This window comes from Hordeum vulgare, chromosome 3H (genome assembly GCF_904849725.1).
Source record: "Hordeum vulgare subsp. vulgare chromosome 3H, MorexV3_pseudomolecules_assembly, whole genome shotgun sequence".
In the NCBI taxonomy this organism is placed as follows: Eukaryota; Viridiplantae; Streptophyta; class Magnoliopsida; order Poales; family Poaceae; genus Hordeum; species Hordeum vulgare.
The window spans coordinates 562,152,812-562,170,986 of record NC_058520.1 but is presented as its reverse complement, the minus strand read 5'-3'; the positions used below and the strand labels follow the sequence as shown (position 1 = coordinate 562,170,986).

The window sequence follows — 18,175 nt, the reverse complement described above, 5'->3', positions numbered from 1 at the left end:
AATGGGTCAAACGCCAGTTTGGTGCCATTGTGAAAACCCTCACTCAGACTCAGAACTCTGTGAAGCTTAATCATCACTATCTGCATGAGGTTTTCGATCGCACCTGGGCTACACTTACACATCTGAAGACCCAGACTGAGGTTGAAGAAATGAACTTTGAGCAGGACTTTGACTGGTCATGGCCTCCCAAGAGAAAGTTCAGGCCCATTCCAGTGCCAGACCTTAAAGACAGCTCCTTTTCTTCATTCCGCACTGCTCAATCTGATGAGGAACAACTCGACACTGCAACCGGCCCTAGGAAGAAGACTACTCCCAAGAAGCATCACGGCTCTCCCTCGACCGCCAAGAAATGAAGTCTTCATGGGCGTTAGTTCTTAGTTTGTCCCTTTTTGTCACTTGATGACAAAGGGGGAGAAACTCGAGAGTTAGTCTTCAAGCGGGATATCTTTGGGGCTTATAAACTATATTTAAGTTACAAACTCTTGGCTCTTCTGAAGTTTTTATGTAATGAGTTGTAACTTAAGCCCGATGGTACTCTGACGCTTTTGAACGTTTTTCTTCGCATGCTTATTCCTCAAGTTTTAATGCACGCATGCTGGAATTCGTCAGATACCATTTGCCATCATGCATCTTCATTTTCTTCATATGATATGTTATATGTATGCATGATTTACAAGACTCACGGGGAGAATCTCCATGATATAAATCATCAATGTGCATTTGCTATAAAAGCAAAATCATCAAGGTATGCACATCTTCAGGGGGAGTCTCTCTGAATCTTGCTTTCAAATTCCTCAAATGAGTATTTACACTTCATATTTTCATTCCCAGTTGAAGACTTAACCTAATTGTCATCAACCACCAAAAAGGGGGAGATTGTAAGTGCATCTAGTGCCCCTTAGTGATTTTGGTGGTTTGAAGACTTATAGGTTAAGTATCTAATGTGTTTGTGAGTGTACACAGGATCTATAAGTCATTGAGAAGTTTGAGATATTTGAAGAATATCGACCCCTAAAAATATATGTCTTCAGTTGAAGAAATTGGTCTGAAGCTGAAGAAATGAATCGCGAGGAATCTGCGATGAAATTGATATTCCTCATGAAGATACTGATATTGAGAGGACCGGTGGTTCCTGAAGAAAATCATTCTGAAGAAATTGAAGCATGAAGATTTACGTTTTCTGTTTTACTTTCTTCGCATTTGATGAATAGGAACACCGTACTGTTAAAGGGGGTCAAAGTAACACTATGGAATGGATTTCCTCATGATGCTCAACCCAAGCCTAATCCTACCAAAAGCCTCAAGTGAGGAATATGAGTGACACGAGGACTCTCACAGTTGAGGGTCCCGACCGTTTCGATAACCACGCCAAGTAACTGGTCTTATCCACTCCAACGGTCATATTATTTAAGGGCATTAGTATCAAATCATGTCGGGATGCTCCCAGGCTATAAATAGCCACCCCCACAACCACTAGTTGGTTGGTTGCTCCGTTATAAACTGACACTTGTCATAAGAGCAACCCAAATTCCTCAGAGCTTTCGAGAGTAATTCATCAGTGAGGAAATACCCCATACACCGAAACCACAAACCAAACCTAGTGATTGAGCATCACTGAAGAAGTTGTTCCTGTGTGGGACTGAAGCCTTTTACCTTTGAGGATTGTGCATCCTCCAGACGGTTAGGCGTCATGGTCTAGAGCAATCCAGCAGTCAATTGTGGATCGTCGGGTGACCAAGTTTGTGAGGGTTTGGAAGTCTGCCCTGAAGACTTACCACGAGTGTTGGGCGAGGACTGTGTGTCCTTAGCTCAAGGAGAATACGGTAGGGACTGTGTGTCCCGGGACTGGGTGTCCTTTGTTTTCAATACCAAGCCGCTCCAAACCAGATGTACAACTGTCACAGCAGTTGGAACTGGGTCATCAACAACAGTCTTCACTAAGAATCGGGTTCTAATTCCTCAACTCTTTACTTTCTCTGTATTATGTGTTGATGACTTTCACTGTGACTGTTTGAAGAATTTGCTGAAGACTTTCTATGAATTTCCTCAACCCCAAATTCTTCACAATAGTTAATCATCATTTGTATTCTGCGTGCCTGCTTACTGTGCAATCTGTTTTCACATTCTTCACTCTGTAATACTGTTGTTGTGAACGTTTGCACGTCTGATCCTTTACTGTTTCCGCTGTAAGTTAGTCATCAGTGAGGAATTTCCTCAAAAGGAATTTCCTGAGTGATGAAATTCTAAAAATCTCCTATTCACCCCCCTCTAGTCGATATAACGCACTTTCACACATTCATAAGCCACTAGAACATTGTGTGTAATGAGACGCCCTGGGACAAATGCGCTTTGCTCCACCGAGATCAAGACCGGAAGGATTTGTTTGAGCCTATTAGCTAGTACCTTCGTAGCAATCTTGTAGAGCACATTGCACAGACTTATCGGCCTGCACTGGGACAAGACCTCCGGGGAGTTTACCTTGGGGATCATGACAATCACAGTGGCATTAAACGAGTCCGGCGGCGCTGCCCCACATAAGAAGTCTCGAACGGCTCGGCATACATCCTCTTTCACCAACGACCAGTGCCGTTGATAGAACATGGTCGGCAAACCGTCGGGCCCTGGGGCCTTAGTTGGCCCCATCTGGAAAAGAGCAGTCTCAATTTCCTCATCAGCAAAAGGCGCCGTTAGTCTCGTGTTCATCGCCTCAGAGACCACCTGATCAATGTTCTGAAGTAGGGCAATAGCTCCTTGCGATCCTTCCGACGTGAACAACTTCTCACAGAAAGAGGCCGCAAGTTGCCTCATCTCTTCGTCAACTTTGCATATAGATCCGTCATCTCTCTTCAGCGCTCTAACTGTGTTCTTCCTCTTACGATGAGAAGCCCTGTTCTGAAAATATTTCGTGTTCATATCTCCCGCCTTCAGCCAGTCAACCCTCGATCGCTGCCTATACATCACCTCCTCCCGCTCATAAATCTCCCGTAGCTGCTCTTCAATATCCCGCACCTAAGTGGTATATCCCGTCACCCCGGCTCGAGCTTTTGCATCCACCAGATCAGCTTTCAGTCTAATGATCTGCCGCTTCACCGAGCCAAAAACATTCCGAGCCCAGTTCTGCATATTCCTGGTAACTTTCTGTAGCTTCTAGCAGAGTGCACCCAGGCTATTCGTATGCAAGCCAGCATCCTCCCATGCTGCATCAACCATGCCGTCATATTCTCCATGTCTAAACTGACCCCCACCTCTAGCGCCGCTGCGAGGAGCTGTCTCACTCTCACGCACCAGAATTGCTTGGTGGTCCGATTCTTCCGTCAGTATATGTTCAACCAGAGTTGCTGGAAAGAGCTGGAGAAAAGACTCATTGCAAGTAGCTCTATCCAGCCGAACTTGAATGTGATCGGAACCACTCCTTTTATTCTCCCACGTATAAGGGTACCCCGAGAACCCTAGATCCGCCAGGCCGCAGTCAGCAAGGCAGTCACGAAAGTCCTCCATGTGTCGAAAGCACCTTGTATTCCCTCCACATTGTTCCGAGCTAAACAATACTTCATTGTAGTCACCCACACAAATCCACGGGTGATTACCTTGCGCTCGAAGGAACCTTAACGCATCCCATGATTTTTTTCCTAAGCTCCGTCTTGGGCTCCCCATAGAATCCAGTGAATCTATATAGTTTCTCTTCCCACACCATCTCGGCATCTATGAAATATTGGCACCAAGGCCTCACAGTAACTTGGACATTCTCGCGCCACCATAAGGCCAGCCCTCCACTCTTCCCGTTACAGTCCACCACCAACCCATGCGAAAACCCCAAACTCCACCTAATTCTCTCCATCGCCCTCGCACTCTGCTTAGTTTCACTGAGGAACACCACCACTGGATTGAGAGACCTAACCAAGTCTCTTAATTCTCCCACTGTCGAGGCCAATCCCAATCCTCGACAATTCCATGCTAGTAGATTCATGACGCCCGGCGGCCCTGCCCAGCAGGGTCCGCCGATGAAGCATTTTCCCCGGAGATGCGATCAAACACCGTAGACGTCTTGCGTCTCGTATCGCGAATGAAAGCCTCCTCTGTAGCCTGCCTGCCCCCTCCTTCCTTGGCTATCCAAAGCTGCTTTGGACCACGTTTCCTACTGTCACGCAAAGAGGCAGCATAAGAGCTCCCCGGATGGAGAGAAGAATGGTCTAGTCACGCCTTCTTGACGTATGTACCCTTTTTCCTCGTTGCGCCCTCACGACTACCAACCATCCGCGTGTCCCTCCGCGCGAAGATTGCACATGGTTCAGACATGCTAGTCTTTCCTTTGATCCGAGAGCTCTCCACACCCGAACCGTGATCCTGCTGACGTTGTGCCATGAGTTTAACACGTAGGTCATGCTCTCTTCGCTGCTCGATGTCCTGTCGCAGGTCACCGTCTCCTTCTATAGGACTGTTTCCTGTCCTCCTCAACTGGCTGTTTTCCTCTCCCCAGTCTGTTCTCAGGCCCGCGCCAGTGCGCGAGTCTATCAAACGCAGAAAATCTGCACTGAGATTACGTTTTGTTGGGGACTCCCTCCTACCACCAGAGTGGTTGAAACTTCCTTCCTCACTATTGCCTGTCCATCCAGTTCCTGAGCTGCTGTTCTTGCTTGCCTCCTGCCCTCCCCCATGCTCCTTCCCCGCCTTGCTTTTCCCGGGCGATGCCCGCAGCCATCCACCCCATTGAGCCCCCGAATCCACAGGCGGTTCACAGATACCGTCCATATGAACCAAACGTCCACATTGAAAGTAGAAATGCGGGACTTTCTCATATAGGAAATCATACCACGTTCCCTGGATGGTATGATCTCTCCTACCTAAAAGTATGTTTGTCCCTGGCAGGCTTGTTCCTAAGAAAATAAATGTCTTTTGTCCCTCAAGTTCCTCAAAAGTATAAACTTGGTCTCTTAAGATTTTTCTGGTAGGCATTTGATCTTACAAGTTTCAAAACCTGGTATTTTCAAAAACTTGAGTTTGACCATGTAGACCAGGTTTGACCGCCACATAATCAGTGCTAGATGAACAGAAGACTCAAAACAATAGCATTTTTTATTGAAAAATATGAAAAAAAATTGGCATCTAATATGCTCGGGTGTGCAAGGTGCGCGTAAATTCTCATGGTGTTTGGATACTTGAGGAGCTAATGGCGAAAAAAGAAAGGCAAATATGCTCTAGCTGAACAGTAAATTCAAAAAAAAAACAAATAAATTCATAAAACTCTGTAATTCTTAGCATTCAAGATGTTCGGGTGCTCAAGGTGCGCGCAAAATTCTTCTAGGAGCTCGTGGCAAAAAAAAAAATGTGTCGCAAAGAAAATAGCCAAAACGTAAATTGCTAGAGATCCTCGTATGATTTGACCACAAAAAATTTCACGCCCTGGTGCACCAGAACATCTTGCTTTCCAAAAAAAATCATACTGTCTTGATTTTTTTCCCCTAATTTATGGTTCATCTAGAGCATATTTAGAGGTGTTTCCTGTCACGAGCTCCTTGATTGCCCAAACACACCAGAAAATCAACACAAAAAAAACATTTTAAAAATAAGAGAAAATACTTACAAAGTTGGAATATGATCCAACTTGCCAAGGACGTACACATACGGGTGAGAGCTGCAGCTGCTTACCACGCAACTGTGCCGTTGAGAGCAACTTCGACGGGGCGATCTATTTCGTTCGTCGCCGTTCGTTTGGATCCATACGGATAAAAGTGATCATCCAACGCGCTGACCCATTTTCAAAACGTGTTCGTTCTGCGCCCGCGCTGATCAATTTGTGGTCAAAATTTGGGAATGAAATGCGTCGGCGCGGACGCGCGCCCCCTCGGTGTCCGTCCCAACCACCGCGGTCAACATAATTTATGACGGCCGCCCTTCTCGGGGCCACGCGTCAGTGTCCGCGGTCGACCTTTTTTAATCCGAACGTGCGTTGGGGTTCGACCATGTGCTTCCAGCCCCCCCCCCCCCCCGGTCCCCATCTCGCCATCCCTCTGTTTCCTTGTCGGCGACCCAGCAGCCATGGACAACGGCGACGACCTCGTCGTCTATGCCCGCGCGATGCTCCCAGAGGAGGTCGCCTACCTGCAGGCTAAGAGGGCGATGCGCCATGCGCACGAGCACGCCCATTCTGTACCCGGCTTCGCTCGAAACATCCTCATCATCTATCCCTGCGCGCTGCTACCGGAGGAGGTGACCTACCTCCATGCTAAGATGGCACTGCGCCTCACGAACGAGAGCACCCCGTGTTGCCCCACCGCCGACACCAGTACTGCCCGCGCCGGCACAGCACTCCCCCGCTCCAACACAGCCTGACCTCGTCGCCGATGACGAGGACGCCTAGTTTTTTTCCTTTTCATTTATAATGTAACGGGGACGCTTGGACTCTCGTCGGCCTTCGTGGCCAGCTTCTAATGCTTGATTATTATTTTTTCATGCGCCAGAAAAAATGGATCGGACCAGCGTTGGAAGCATGCGCCAACCCAAACGCCGAAGCGGAATCTTTTGTTTTTTTCCTTCTTTTTTGCTTTTTGGGCTGTGTGTGCTCTTCAGAACATTTCATTATTGCCAAGACTGAAAGTAAATGGTGTCTTGCGATATTAATACATTTTTTTTTGTCAAAAATGTAAAATCTTACAATTGACACTTTTTTACACTTCAAGAAAATAGCATGATAAATGATGGCTTGTGATGGGCCTAGACAAGTGAACCTCTGAGTGAGAGACAGAGAGAGAAGAGATCAGGCGTGGCGTGCAGGTGGTCCAGCAAGGCTGGATCAGAGAGAGCCAAGTGGGTCGAGCCGAAACTGCACTGGGCCCTCCAGCAATGTCTGACCCAACAAAAATTGCACGATCAGGATTACGTCACGGTCTCACGGGACAGACCTGGTGCGCCAGAACCCAATCCAACGACAAGCGCATGCATAGGCCTGCCCATTTCTTACACAACCTGATCGCGTTTTATGAACGCCCCCTAAAATGCCAAAACTTGCATCTTCTCGTCGAAACGAAATACAGGTTCCTACAATCAACAACAACAACAAACTTGTGAACAAACAGCAAAAACCTGTGACCTGAGCGTAGTGCAGATAATTAGATTTCTTATGGTGGAACAAACCAACCAGGATTCAAGTCATAAACTTGTCACTGGTGGTCTTTTTACCTGAATTTATCCAGGCCTTATGGAGATATGTGTTTAATGGGAGAAGAACTTCTAGTCGAGTAGTACGAACGCGTCTATGTCAACTTTATGCTGCTTAGTCCGTTGATTAAGATGAACATATATGGGTATGTACGAGTATGTGCGTATGTGCTGTATATTGAAAAACAGCAAAAACCCAACTAAGAAAAACAGCAAAAGACTGCAGGTATCCCTCCAATGTTCTTCGCACTCAGGTTTCTCATCAAAAAGCAAAAGAGAAATACAGCAACGCGCCGGTCTTAGGCCTGGTCTCCACGGTCTTCAGTCTTCACCATCACTGTTTTCATAGGCCAAGCAGAATTAATCTTGCACCGCCAACCATGTTCCGTCCTCGCACAGAACAGTGGTTACTTGCATGGCCCTGGTCCTGAGCAGCAAGACGGTGGATGGATCGACACACATGCACGTACGGGGCGGAGAAGGCATGCATGCATGGGTTTCAATCCGCAACAGTGGAGCTGCAGGCCTTCTTCACACATCGATCTGCTGCCGCGTCCCCACGGGCCATGGCTCACCACACACAGTGCGTCCACGCATCGTCGCCGGCGAAGGAGACGCCGCGTCCGTACCGCTGCCGGGGGAGGTTAAAAATAGGCGTTCAAAAGGAGGAGTGTTCCTTTCCGAGTTCCGAAACGTACTAACTGACTTGTCTCCATGCACATGGCGTTTTGCAGCGTGTTGTCTATCGCTCCGGAATAATATCCCTGCGCGCGCGCGCGTGTCTCCTTGCGTGCATGCTATAGCAACGCTGGTGCTGCAATGGTAAAAGGGCCTCAAACGACGACATGGGAATAAAAAAAAAACTACGGTGGTGGTACTCTCGGACAGAACTTGCATGCACGACGACGACGACGACCCATCCAGTACAGGTACGTTGCACAGTAGCATTTTGTCCAACACGGAGGGCTAGCTTAGCTTGCATGGTACGTAGTAGTACATACGGTGTATGGACACGAACATGCACAGCCAGGTTGCACGGTATTGGAACAAGTATTCGGTCGTATAGCATAGCCTAGCTCCATAGTACTGCACTAGGCACGCGGTGAAATGAAGGCAGGGGTGTGTCTGTGTGCTGTGGTAAAAATGGCACGAGGGACCGGCAAAACGGGACCACGATCCCAGGATTGGGAACGCACCATTCAGATTCTGTTGCACTCTTGAATCAAGAGTCTTGATGACGGTGCAGCCGCGATCAGAATTCCTGCATCTTCATGTGGAAATCCTCCCGACTCCGTGCGTGCGTGGGTCGCACCGACCAAGGCCGATGCGCATGGCAATGGCATGCATGGTGAATCTCTCTTCCTTGCGACCCAGAAGGACGGTCAACCCTGTGTTTCTCTGCCGCCCTGAGCGCGCCTCATGTGCTAGCTGCTACAGTATGGAGTACAAACAAATTAAACCTTGAAGCAAGCTCCAATTATCATTATAATCTTAACTGCCACCAGCAGCACCCCTGCTACCTTTGAGCGGAAATGGATTAACACTCCTTTTGAAACACTCGTTTTGAAATTGTGTTTACAGCTTGCGTTTTTCTTAAATATTGGGCAGGTCTACACAAATCAGGGATGATAGAGGTGGTAAGAGCAATTTCAATGGACTGGTCCAAAAGGACGGCGACTTTATCTGTTTTTTTTCTGTTTGGGTTGTACGCCGTTCTGTTCGTGTACGCACTTTTAAATGAATCAACACATGCATCCAACGAAAAGCAAGTGGATAGCAGCACTGTGGCAATATAATAATGGAAGAAATGTGGGTAGGGTGGGCCAGCGAATTAAATAAACAGACAGAGGTGGCTGGGTGGCTGTGTGACAAGTGGGTCAGGCCGACCACATGCGGACACCGAGAGGGCGCGGGCGCGTCCGCGCCGACCCATTTTAGTCTTAAAATTGAGCCGAAAATGGATCGAGGCGGAGCGTTTTAGCAATGGATCCGCACGCTGGGCCATCACTTTTGTCCATACGGACTCAAACGGACGGCCGCAAAATGGATCGCTCCATTAGAGTTGCTCTTAAAAAAAAAGATGTTGAAGGAGAATGCATCACAGATGACACTGCTGTGTGGTCCACCAATCCCGAACATGGACAAGCATAGCGATGACTGAAGAATAATGAAGGGTTGGTGAGTTGATTTCGTTGTTCCTGTAAAGCGTGATGTTTTAAGGGTGGTTGCTGTTCATCTTGTGCGGGAGCCTATTGGTGCTAAATAGCTTGGTCTGCTGTCTGTGATAGTTTTATGTTGTTATCCTGGTTTGTACTATTCCGATGAAAGTTTATGCGGTATTTGGCGGTTTTTAGAATAGTTTGTAGTGCGGATTTGGGTGATGTTTAGATTTTCGTTTCATGGTCTATGTTCTTGATGACAGGCGTTGATTGTGAATTTTCTGGCATTGTTTCGAACTGGCTTCTTTTCATTCCCTAGCCCTACTGTCTACGTTGCAAAACAATGTTGTATTTCTGTTATGAATGTAATGAAAAGGGAAGGAGCCCGGTGACAGGAGCGAGATGGAAAAAAGGATGATAAATGTACGTGGTACCGATCATGCACAAGGCATGGTAATTGGAGATTTGGAGTATCAATCAAACATCAAATCAGCCGTGTTTCCGCATGCCATTTGCTGGATTGGATCATGAGCTCGGCACACACATCACCAGTCCCGCTCCCACTGAATTTTAACAGAAAATGGAGGCCCCAAATAAGCAAACTAGGTAGAGATTGCTAGCTACCAATCCGAAAATTCCAGCGGGAGTTCGAAAAGAAGGATCAACAAACAATTTACAGCGTGCAGCGGCAAAGAACCATGCATTGAGCTCAGGACCCGCCAGCACTGCCACTGCCGCTGCACTCCCCTCGCTCCGTTCCTTCCGGCGGCTGCTCCGCCGGAGCCGCCGTCTCGTCGCCTTCCTCCTGCTTCGCGGGGTCACTGGCGGCGGCTGCGGCGGGGGAGTGCATGCCAACGCCGACGCAGGGCCCGCACTTCTGCTCCACCCAGGCCTCCAGGTCGTGGCCGCCGGCCCGTCCGAGCGCGCGGCGCCCGAAGCAGAGCCGCCCCACGGCCACGGCCAGCGCCGCCAGCACCGCGAGGACTGCCAGCATGGCGATCACCGGGCCGTACGACCCGCTCTCTGCCGCCGTCCCCCCGGCCCCGCCGTACGCCACCGGCACCATTATCTGCGGGTCCGGAAACGCCGGCGGCGGGGGCACAAGAGCCGACATTGTCGGAGCGAGCTAGCTCACGCGCCTCCAAGACTGCAAGAGAGTTTTTGGTCAGAGAGCCGAGAGAGTGGTGAGAGAGGAGCGAGGGGAAGCAAACGAATACGAGTTCACTCCACTCCGCTCCGCTGCGTGGATGCAAACATTTAAGCGCAGTGCAGCGCGTAGCTCCTGCGTCTGCACAGCTCCAGTTTTGTCTCCACGGTGGCCACCTTTTCTGCCTGCGGCGCACGGCCGTTCCCCACGATTCGTACCGTTAAGCAGCAGCAGCAGCCGGGGGGGGGGGGGGGGGGGGGAAGGAAGCTAGAGCTGGGGATGGAGTAACATGAGCGTCGCTTTTGGCAAACCACGGTTGGTGGACGGGCATCAATGGCTGCACCTGCACGCACGTACCGACCAAGGATGCATGTCCGGCCGGCCATCAACGAGCGAGCGAGCGAGCGCCGGAGCATGATGATGGGCCGGGCGGGGCATCGATTTAAGAGATGAGCCGGGAGGCGGGATACACCTCGGGATGCGCGAGATCCTCGACAGCGACGCCTGTCAGAGGGCGCCTTGACCACGTACCGTGCAATCGCAGGGCCTGTCGAGCGCCGATCGAGTAGCCGCCCAACTCCTCCTCTACTACGTACGTACGTACTCCAGTTGCCGGTGGCTAATCAGCACCCCCTGTGACGCTGTGACGCGTCCAGCCATGCATACAAAAAGAGAAAACAGAAAGAGAAAAGCGTACGCGAGCGTGTGGCGCGGCCGGGCCGCCTCGATCGGTTCGGACCGAACACTGCTGCATGCACGATGCGTCGTCCCCCTCGTGGTGGTGGCTGTGGCTGTGGCTCGTGGGCGCGGCGAGCGGCTGCGGCCTGCCGGCCATGCACAGAGCACCGCTGGTACTAGTCGCCTCAGCCTCCGCGGCCGCCCGTGCCGCGCGTCCTTGATGCCTGGCTGCTTCTCCGTGCGGCATGCATGCATGGCGGCACGGACGCGGCACGATTCGCGTCCCCTGCTGGCCCGTTTGCACGTCCGTCCTCCTTCTTTCTGGTCGGCGCGGGGGCCCTTTCCATGTTGCCTCCCGTGTTTGCGCGCCACCGCGCATCTCGGACCAATGGAATCATATGTGTACGGCGGCCACGCGATGCATTCAGCGTGCTTGGGGCAACTCCAACCGGCTGGCCAAAACATCACCCTTTTTGTTTGTTTTTTGACCGTTTGTATCGGTTAGGCGGACACGAGCGTCCAGTTATATCTATTCCGATTCGGAAGACGGGGATGACGGTTCGGTCATGTTTGATTGACGGTGGGAGGCGCACCTCGTTACCGATCTCCGCGTGCTAGAGCTCCTCTCATTTCGGCGGGGCTCGCTCCTGTGGCAACGACGGACGCGTCGGCTCGTCCTACTCGATGAGCTTGAGATTTGTGTTGACTCAAGGACGGTACACGAGGGCAAAGTGATGGGTGAAGGCATACTGGTATTTTTTGTGTGTGTCATGTGGTGTTGGTTGACAGGAGGTTTGGCTCGGATGAGGAGTCCCGACGCGTTGCGAAGATCAAGGCGTGGGAGAAGAGAGAGCGCCATGGCCAATAGGCAATAGGTAATTAAGGCGCAGCAGCAGGCGAGGGCGGCCATTCCCTCACCTCTTGACGCATTGTTCCTCTCCCCTCCCAGATTTGAAGATGCTTCTATGGGCGATGGAGGAAGCTGCCTCCGACAACCCGAAGCAAGCCATGAAGTGGATGGGGTTCCGCTCTCATCGCATCGTTTCGGTGGGCCCGTAGGAGTTTGTGGTTGGAGTTGTCATGGGGCTCCCTACACCAAAATCGAGGGCAATCCACGTGAAGGAAGTGAGGGATCTGGAGCGGGCGACGGTGATGGACCATGGCGAGATGCAAAAGCGGAAGAAGGGCCTGAACCAGAGGAAGTGGCCGCTAATTATAAGAAGATCTCGGCGCTTCGCTCGTCGCTCCCCATGCATGCTCAACTGCCCTCGTATTGATAATGGAGCATGGTGAGGGTAGCGGCTGATACGTTCATTTTGCATCATGATTTCGTATTGATAATTATATTATTTGTGATCATTATTCCACTATGATACAATTCTTATGCCTTTTCTTTCTAAACTTACAAGGTACATCATAAAGAGGGAAATTGCGGGAAGCTGGCATTCTGGACCTGAAAACCAAGAAAAAAGATGCTAATTCTCTCGACTCCAAATGACGTGAAACTTCACGAGGATTTTTTGTGGAATATACCTGAATTGATGGAGCAAAGAAGTGTCGGAGGGGGACACTTGTTGGTGCCAAGCCAACAGGATGCGCCCTGATGGCTTGGGACCACCCCCCACGATTTACTTCGTACTGTGTAATAGAGAGTCAAATCTAGTTCCTGATAGCCTAGCTAAGTACTGCTTCAGTACTCGTTCTTCAGAGTTTTGGAAAGGTGATCCCCTGATTTCATTCTCCCTCACATTGTAAATGATATGGCCATTATTTGAGGAATAAAGTTCGAATTGCTAAAAAAAATATTTTTAACACGTAGCTTCCAAAGAAGCCCATTCATGCATTAGAGCATCAACATGCGCTAAAAAAGGCTACAATCTGTAAAATAAAACGCGCACGAAAAAGTCGGCATCCGCGTTGTAAATGTTGGACCGTTAGCTTCCTACGCGCTGGCCATTGCTGATGGAGCCGCTGGATTGCACGTGTTGGCAGATGCAAGTGAAGTCGCCGGATTGGGCGTCTTATTTTACGGTGTCGTTGAAGCAAACACTTTCCAACGCGTTAAAAATACTATTTCAGTGCTGTATAAATTTTTTAGCGCCGCGCTCTAGATGCTCTCACGGCGGTCTCCATTTCTTGCCCCAATCTAACAATAGAGATACTAGGTCCATGAGATTGTCGAACAAACAGTCTGCGTCATCCAAACAGTGTGTGGAGATTGTCGAACAAACAGCCTGCCTCATCCAAAGAGTCTCTGGTTCACATCTTCCACTCCACCCTGCGCAGCGTACGCCGGAGGCGGCAACGGATCGAGCAAGGCGAATCGGCGTTTGCACATCACCAGACATGATAAACGGATAAGAAAACCACGGAGCTTAATCTGCAAACGCCGTCGTCGCTGCCATTTTCAGCACGTAGCTTGCACAGAAGCCCATTCATGCATTACGGCGGTCCGTTGGACAGATTGAGACACACACGCGCACACACACACATGCTGACATGCACCACCATTTACACCATCATCTTCATAAAATCCATGTATATACACTTTGGTTGGAGTACACACAACACAACACGCGCGCACTACGTGCACCAACTCCCTTGTACGTACTCTTCAGATCACCCTCAACCTTACCTTACAGTACAGGCACAAATGAACTACGTACGTGCTGATCAGTGATCACATGCCGCCGATGCAGGAGAAGATCCTGGCGCTCCTGCCCCTGCGCATGGCCCCGCGGGCCGGCCACTCCGGCGCCGCGGCGCCCACCTCGCCGGCCAGTTCCTCCAGCGACCGGTGCCGCCGGTGCCCCGCCTGCTCCCTCCCGGCGCCGTCCGCCGCCGGTGCCCACTGCTGCTTCTGCTGCTCCCACACGTCGTCCTCGTCCGCGACGGCGGACGAGCTGCCGCACCTGGAGTAGCTCCGGCTGCGCCGCTCCTTGATGGCCTTGTAGACGAACGGGATGAGCCCCTCCATGATTGACCCGTCGGTGGTTGGCTTGCTGACTGGCTTTGGAATCGATCGAGCTTGGGACAGGGAGGGAGGCCTCGTCTTATAGGGGTGGTGCTCGCCTGCTCGGGACGACGACGGCTTCTTGCTGGTTTCAGCGGGCATGCTCGTGGATTGATTAGTAAAGAAACGCCATTTGACTCGGGGTTTTCTCGCTCGCGTGTGGCGTGGTGGTGGTGTTGCAATTGGGCTTTGGTTATGGTTGCTTGTGCCCGACTGCCAGAAAACCTCCGACGTCGGCGGCTTTCTCTGGTTTTCTACCTGATCAGTGACCGGCCTAATCGTGATAATTGTCTGGCCAGCCGATGGTTTTGGTCGGACGGCTGTTTTAGCCTTGTTTGGTTTCATGGTCAGGCTCCCGTCCGCTGCTCGTGTCAAGGCACCTGCTGGTATATGCCGGACCAGATTTAGGCAGCCTATAGGCACGTGATCATGTTCGGAAAAGCAGACTGCTTTCCGTTGCGACGGGTCAAAAACACGAGCATGGGGGTGACTGCAAGGGCCAGAGTTAGTGCGACGGACAAAATTTGCGTCCTCTTGATTGCTTGTTGAGTCGGTTTTGATGCGTGGCGAGGCGAGATAGCGTCTGAAAGTCAGCTGGACGTTGCCCATATAGGTTTGGTTTTTCTAGAGCTGGATACGGGTACATTTGAGGTAGGCTGTAGGCGTGTACTGCTCCGGATTGGCGCTAGCCAGTGAAAACTCCGTTTCCGTGGACAACTTTGACCTGTATCTCTCAGCAGAAACACGAGGCCAATGATCATTTGTGTGATCTCCAACGAAATTCCGAATCCATACAAAAGATGGCACTACCAGGAGGCTGGGAAAAAGGATGACTAATTTCAAAAGGCACGTAATTGCTGATTCCTGGCATCAAATGGGCATCGATTTGTTAACTTAATCCCGTTGAGCCAATCGCTGTACAACAAAGCATGGACAGCAGCAGAAGCCACTTCTTAATTAGCAACACGGACGACCAACATATGCGCGGTTCCGTTTAAGAATTGCACTCGCTCGTTGATGCTGCAGCAATCACGCGAAAAATATAATGAAGTGATCAAGGCATGAGGATACGGTCTCAGGAATTAAATTGAAAGAGAACGAGCTCTGAGCCTCTGACCGTGTCGCTGGATAAGATGGAAATTAAGCAGCTGATAAGATTTAATAACCGGTCAATTGGCTATCAGTCTGCAGAGAGACAATTATGCGATCATTGGCGCGCGCATTGGGTCTGATCCGGGGAGAGAAAGTGGTGACGCGGTGCCGGGGTGGAGCCAAAGGGAGGATTGATTCGCCACGGCAAGTCTCTGCAGCAGACATGACACCATATGACTGTTTATCTGACAGTAACGCCCCGGCTGAATTAGTGCTTGTCTGAAACCCAGAAATTCCACGAGTTGCATATGTCCAGGTTTTATCTGAAACGCAGAAATCTCTCGTGAGCTATGCTGAAGTTTTCACCAACGTGCTGTCAAATTTCTGGACTCTGTATAAACACGATCTATCACCTATTTCAATTGCTTCATGGCTATCCTTGTAGCTGTATGTAGCATTTTTTTAGAAGTGTCTAGAACTTATCTAGATGAAATATAACTTGGTCTCATTCATCAAAAACATAAAAACATATATAAAGTACTATAACTCATGTCAGCACACGCGTATATTAAAGTATCACATCCAATGATTATAAAAAATAAATGCTATATAACTAAAACTCGGCCACATGAGTTCTAGCAAAACCGTTTTTACGGAAAGACCTAATGCCGTACACTAAATATCACACATCTTTAGAGTATCTATGGTCGTACCCCCTACTTCTTTCCTAAACATTTGAAACGCTTGCCCGGTTGGTGTCTTGTTAAAAAAATGTGACTTAACCGGACTCCTCATTTGGTCCCTATATGTCTAGACTGACCGGCATCCCCAAATCAAGACCAAATGTAGGTAGAATATGAGGGCATCTGAACCCGACTGAACATTGCACTTCATTTCAAAGCGGTCGTGCCTGCAGCCACCCGAAGAGGAGATGTTGCTGCCGAATAGGGACAAGCTTCGCCGTCCATATGCTTCACAAATGGTATAATAATGATTGAAGCTTATCGTAATTGGATGATCCGGCTATTTAAGCCGGTCGACTAGCCCCTAAGGCGTCGAGATGGATGTAAAAGCAGTCGAAAACTGTCAGGAAAATACGGATACAAAAATCTTTGAGTATTTCGGTGTCCCACCCGCCCAACACAGATATAATGATAGACGTGCATGTGTTTGCATGTATCTGATGTTTTGAAAATAGGGTATATGTTTGCAAATGGAAAAAAAAAAAGCGTTCGGTCACCGTTCACGAAGACGCTTGAAGATACAAAATTGCAAATTTCGTTTGTAGATGCTGTCACAAACGCACTCTTTGCAGGAAAATTGAAATACATTATATTCTTGCGGTGTCGATGTCTTCTTCCACCTGCCTGCATCCACCAGCGGCCGCACTGTGCATAGCTCTATGTAGCATTTAAAACTCTAGTTTTGGTCGCATGCGTGTTATTCTCCCGGCCCCGGTGCTTGTCACGTTATCCAAAGAGCTCTGTTTATGTGGAAGCAGACACGGATACCGGATAGTTCTATCCCTTCATGCAGAAGACGCATGTTCTCATGGGGCATCTTCGCTCTCAACCTGTCGCCGTTTCGTCATAGACAACCTGAACCTGACAGGCCACCCAACCCGTATTCGCCAAGAAAAACTAGTGTAGAACGGGGTGGTTCCGTCACCAAACGATGAACTCTGTCTCGGGATCATAAGGACTGTGTTTCTGCACGAACAGGTCAAGGCGCAACAATGCCACTCTCTCCGTGTGGTATCTATCAGGAAACAGTCAAGTGTGATGATGCTTGCTAGCAAACCGAGATTATCCAATCCAACTCTATGATCATCTCCATTTTTTGAACAGGGCTTTCTGGGTACAGTCCGCACCACCTTTCCCTTGATCAACACACTTTTGTTTTAGACTGATCGACGCAGCTTGCAAAAGTGGTTTCGTTGTCTTGTGTCAGCCTCCGTCAGTTGCAGGTTTCGGCGGCGTTTACTGAGTAGTTTGGGCTCTGAACTCTGGGGACAGCGCTGACAGTGAGGCATCTGCCAACCAAACACGCCCGGATAAGCCGAGAAGTAACCTCAAGAAAAGAGAATCGGCCGCGAAGCTGCCTGGTAGATAGATGGCCGCCCATAACAAAACGCACAAGAATTCAATGGCAGGTCGCCGTTGCCATCCAGCGAGCATCGGCGACAGTCCAACTGACGGAGGTTTCCGGTTCACGACTCCATGCGGAGGAAAACTAAGGGAAAACGCATGCATACTTTTCTCATGGTTCAGTGGCCTCCAGTAATTTACAACGCATTTCGGATGCGTTCGCCGACGACCGACCGAGCTGGCATGCAGCCGCGCGATATAGACGGGCCACCTAACACGAGCAGCTAGTTAGTTAGTACTCCCTCCGTTCCATAATATAAGTCTTTTTAGAGATTTCACTAAAGGACTACATACAGATGTATATAGACATACTTTAAAGTATAGATTCATTCATTTTGCTTCGTATGTAGTCTTGTAATGAAATCGCTTAAAAGACTTATATTTAGGAACGGAGGAAGTAGCTAGCAGCTCATGAGATGACTAGCTCAAGCTTTTGCCTGCATCGGCAATTCAACGGTAAAATTGACAAATTTGATCTAAATACCCAACTAATTCACAAACTGAACCATGTTTGAATTTTTTTATCCAATTGACCTTTTTATGTGACGTCTTTGTCTTAGACGGCACACTATACTATGTGGCGTCCGATGACGCCTGACACTATGTTGTGTGACGTCTGAGACCTAGTGTGACGCCTAAGGCATAGACGCCTAAAACAAAGGCGTCATACAGTGTAGTGTGGCGCCTGATTGTCGGACGCCACACAAAAGGGTTAGATGGGTGAAATTTTTTCAAACATAGCTTAGTTTGTGAAATGTTTTGGCTCCAGAGTCAAATTTGCCCA

At 49.5% G+C, this 18,175-nt stretch overlaps 2 protein-coding genes across 2 annotated transcripts; both read right to left on the bottom strand.

Annotated features, from left to right (window-relative positions):
• Positions 1-9,785: 9,785 nt before the first annotated feature.
• LOC123440624 lies at positions 9,786-10,671 on the bottom strand. The gene is made up of 2 exons (XM_045117188.1): positions 10,532-10,671; positions 9,786-10,461 (listed from the first exon to the last, which is right to left on the bottom strand). The coding sequence occupies exon 2, from the start codon at positions 10,426-10,428 to the stop codon at positions 10,024-10,026; it is 405 nt and encodes a 134-aa protein (XP_044973123.1). The 5' UTR covers positions 10,429-10,461; positions 10,532-10,671; the 3' UTR covers positions 9,786-10,023.
• A 2,978-nt stretch (positions 10,672-13,649) lies between these two features.
• Positions 13,650-14,436, bottom strand: LOC123440623. Its single transcript, XM_045117187.1, has one exon. It carries the CDS (start codon positions 14,252-14,254, stop codon positions 13,820-13,822), a length of 435 nt encoding a protein of 144 aa, XP_044973122.1. The 5' UTR covers positions 14,255-14,436; the 3' UTR covers positions 13,650-13,819.
• Between the last annotated feature and the right edge of the window lie 3,739 nt (positions 14,437-18,175).

Coding starts and splice junctions, on each gene's coding strand:
- LOC123440624 (XM_045117188.1), bottom strand. CDS start 10,428: ATGTCGGCTCTTGTGCCCCCGCCGCCGGCGTTTCCGGACCCGCAGATA.
- LOC123440623 (XM_045117187.1), bottom strand. CDS start 14,254: ATGCCCGCTGAAACCAGCAAGAAGCCGTCGTCGTCCCGAGCAGGCGAG.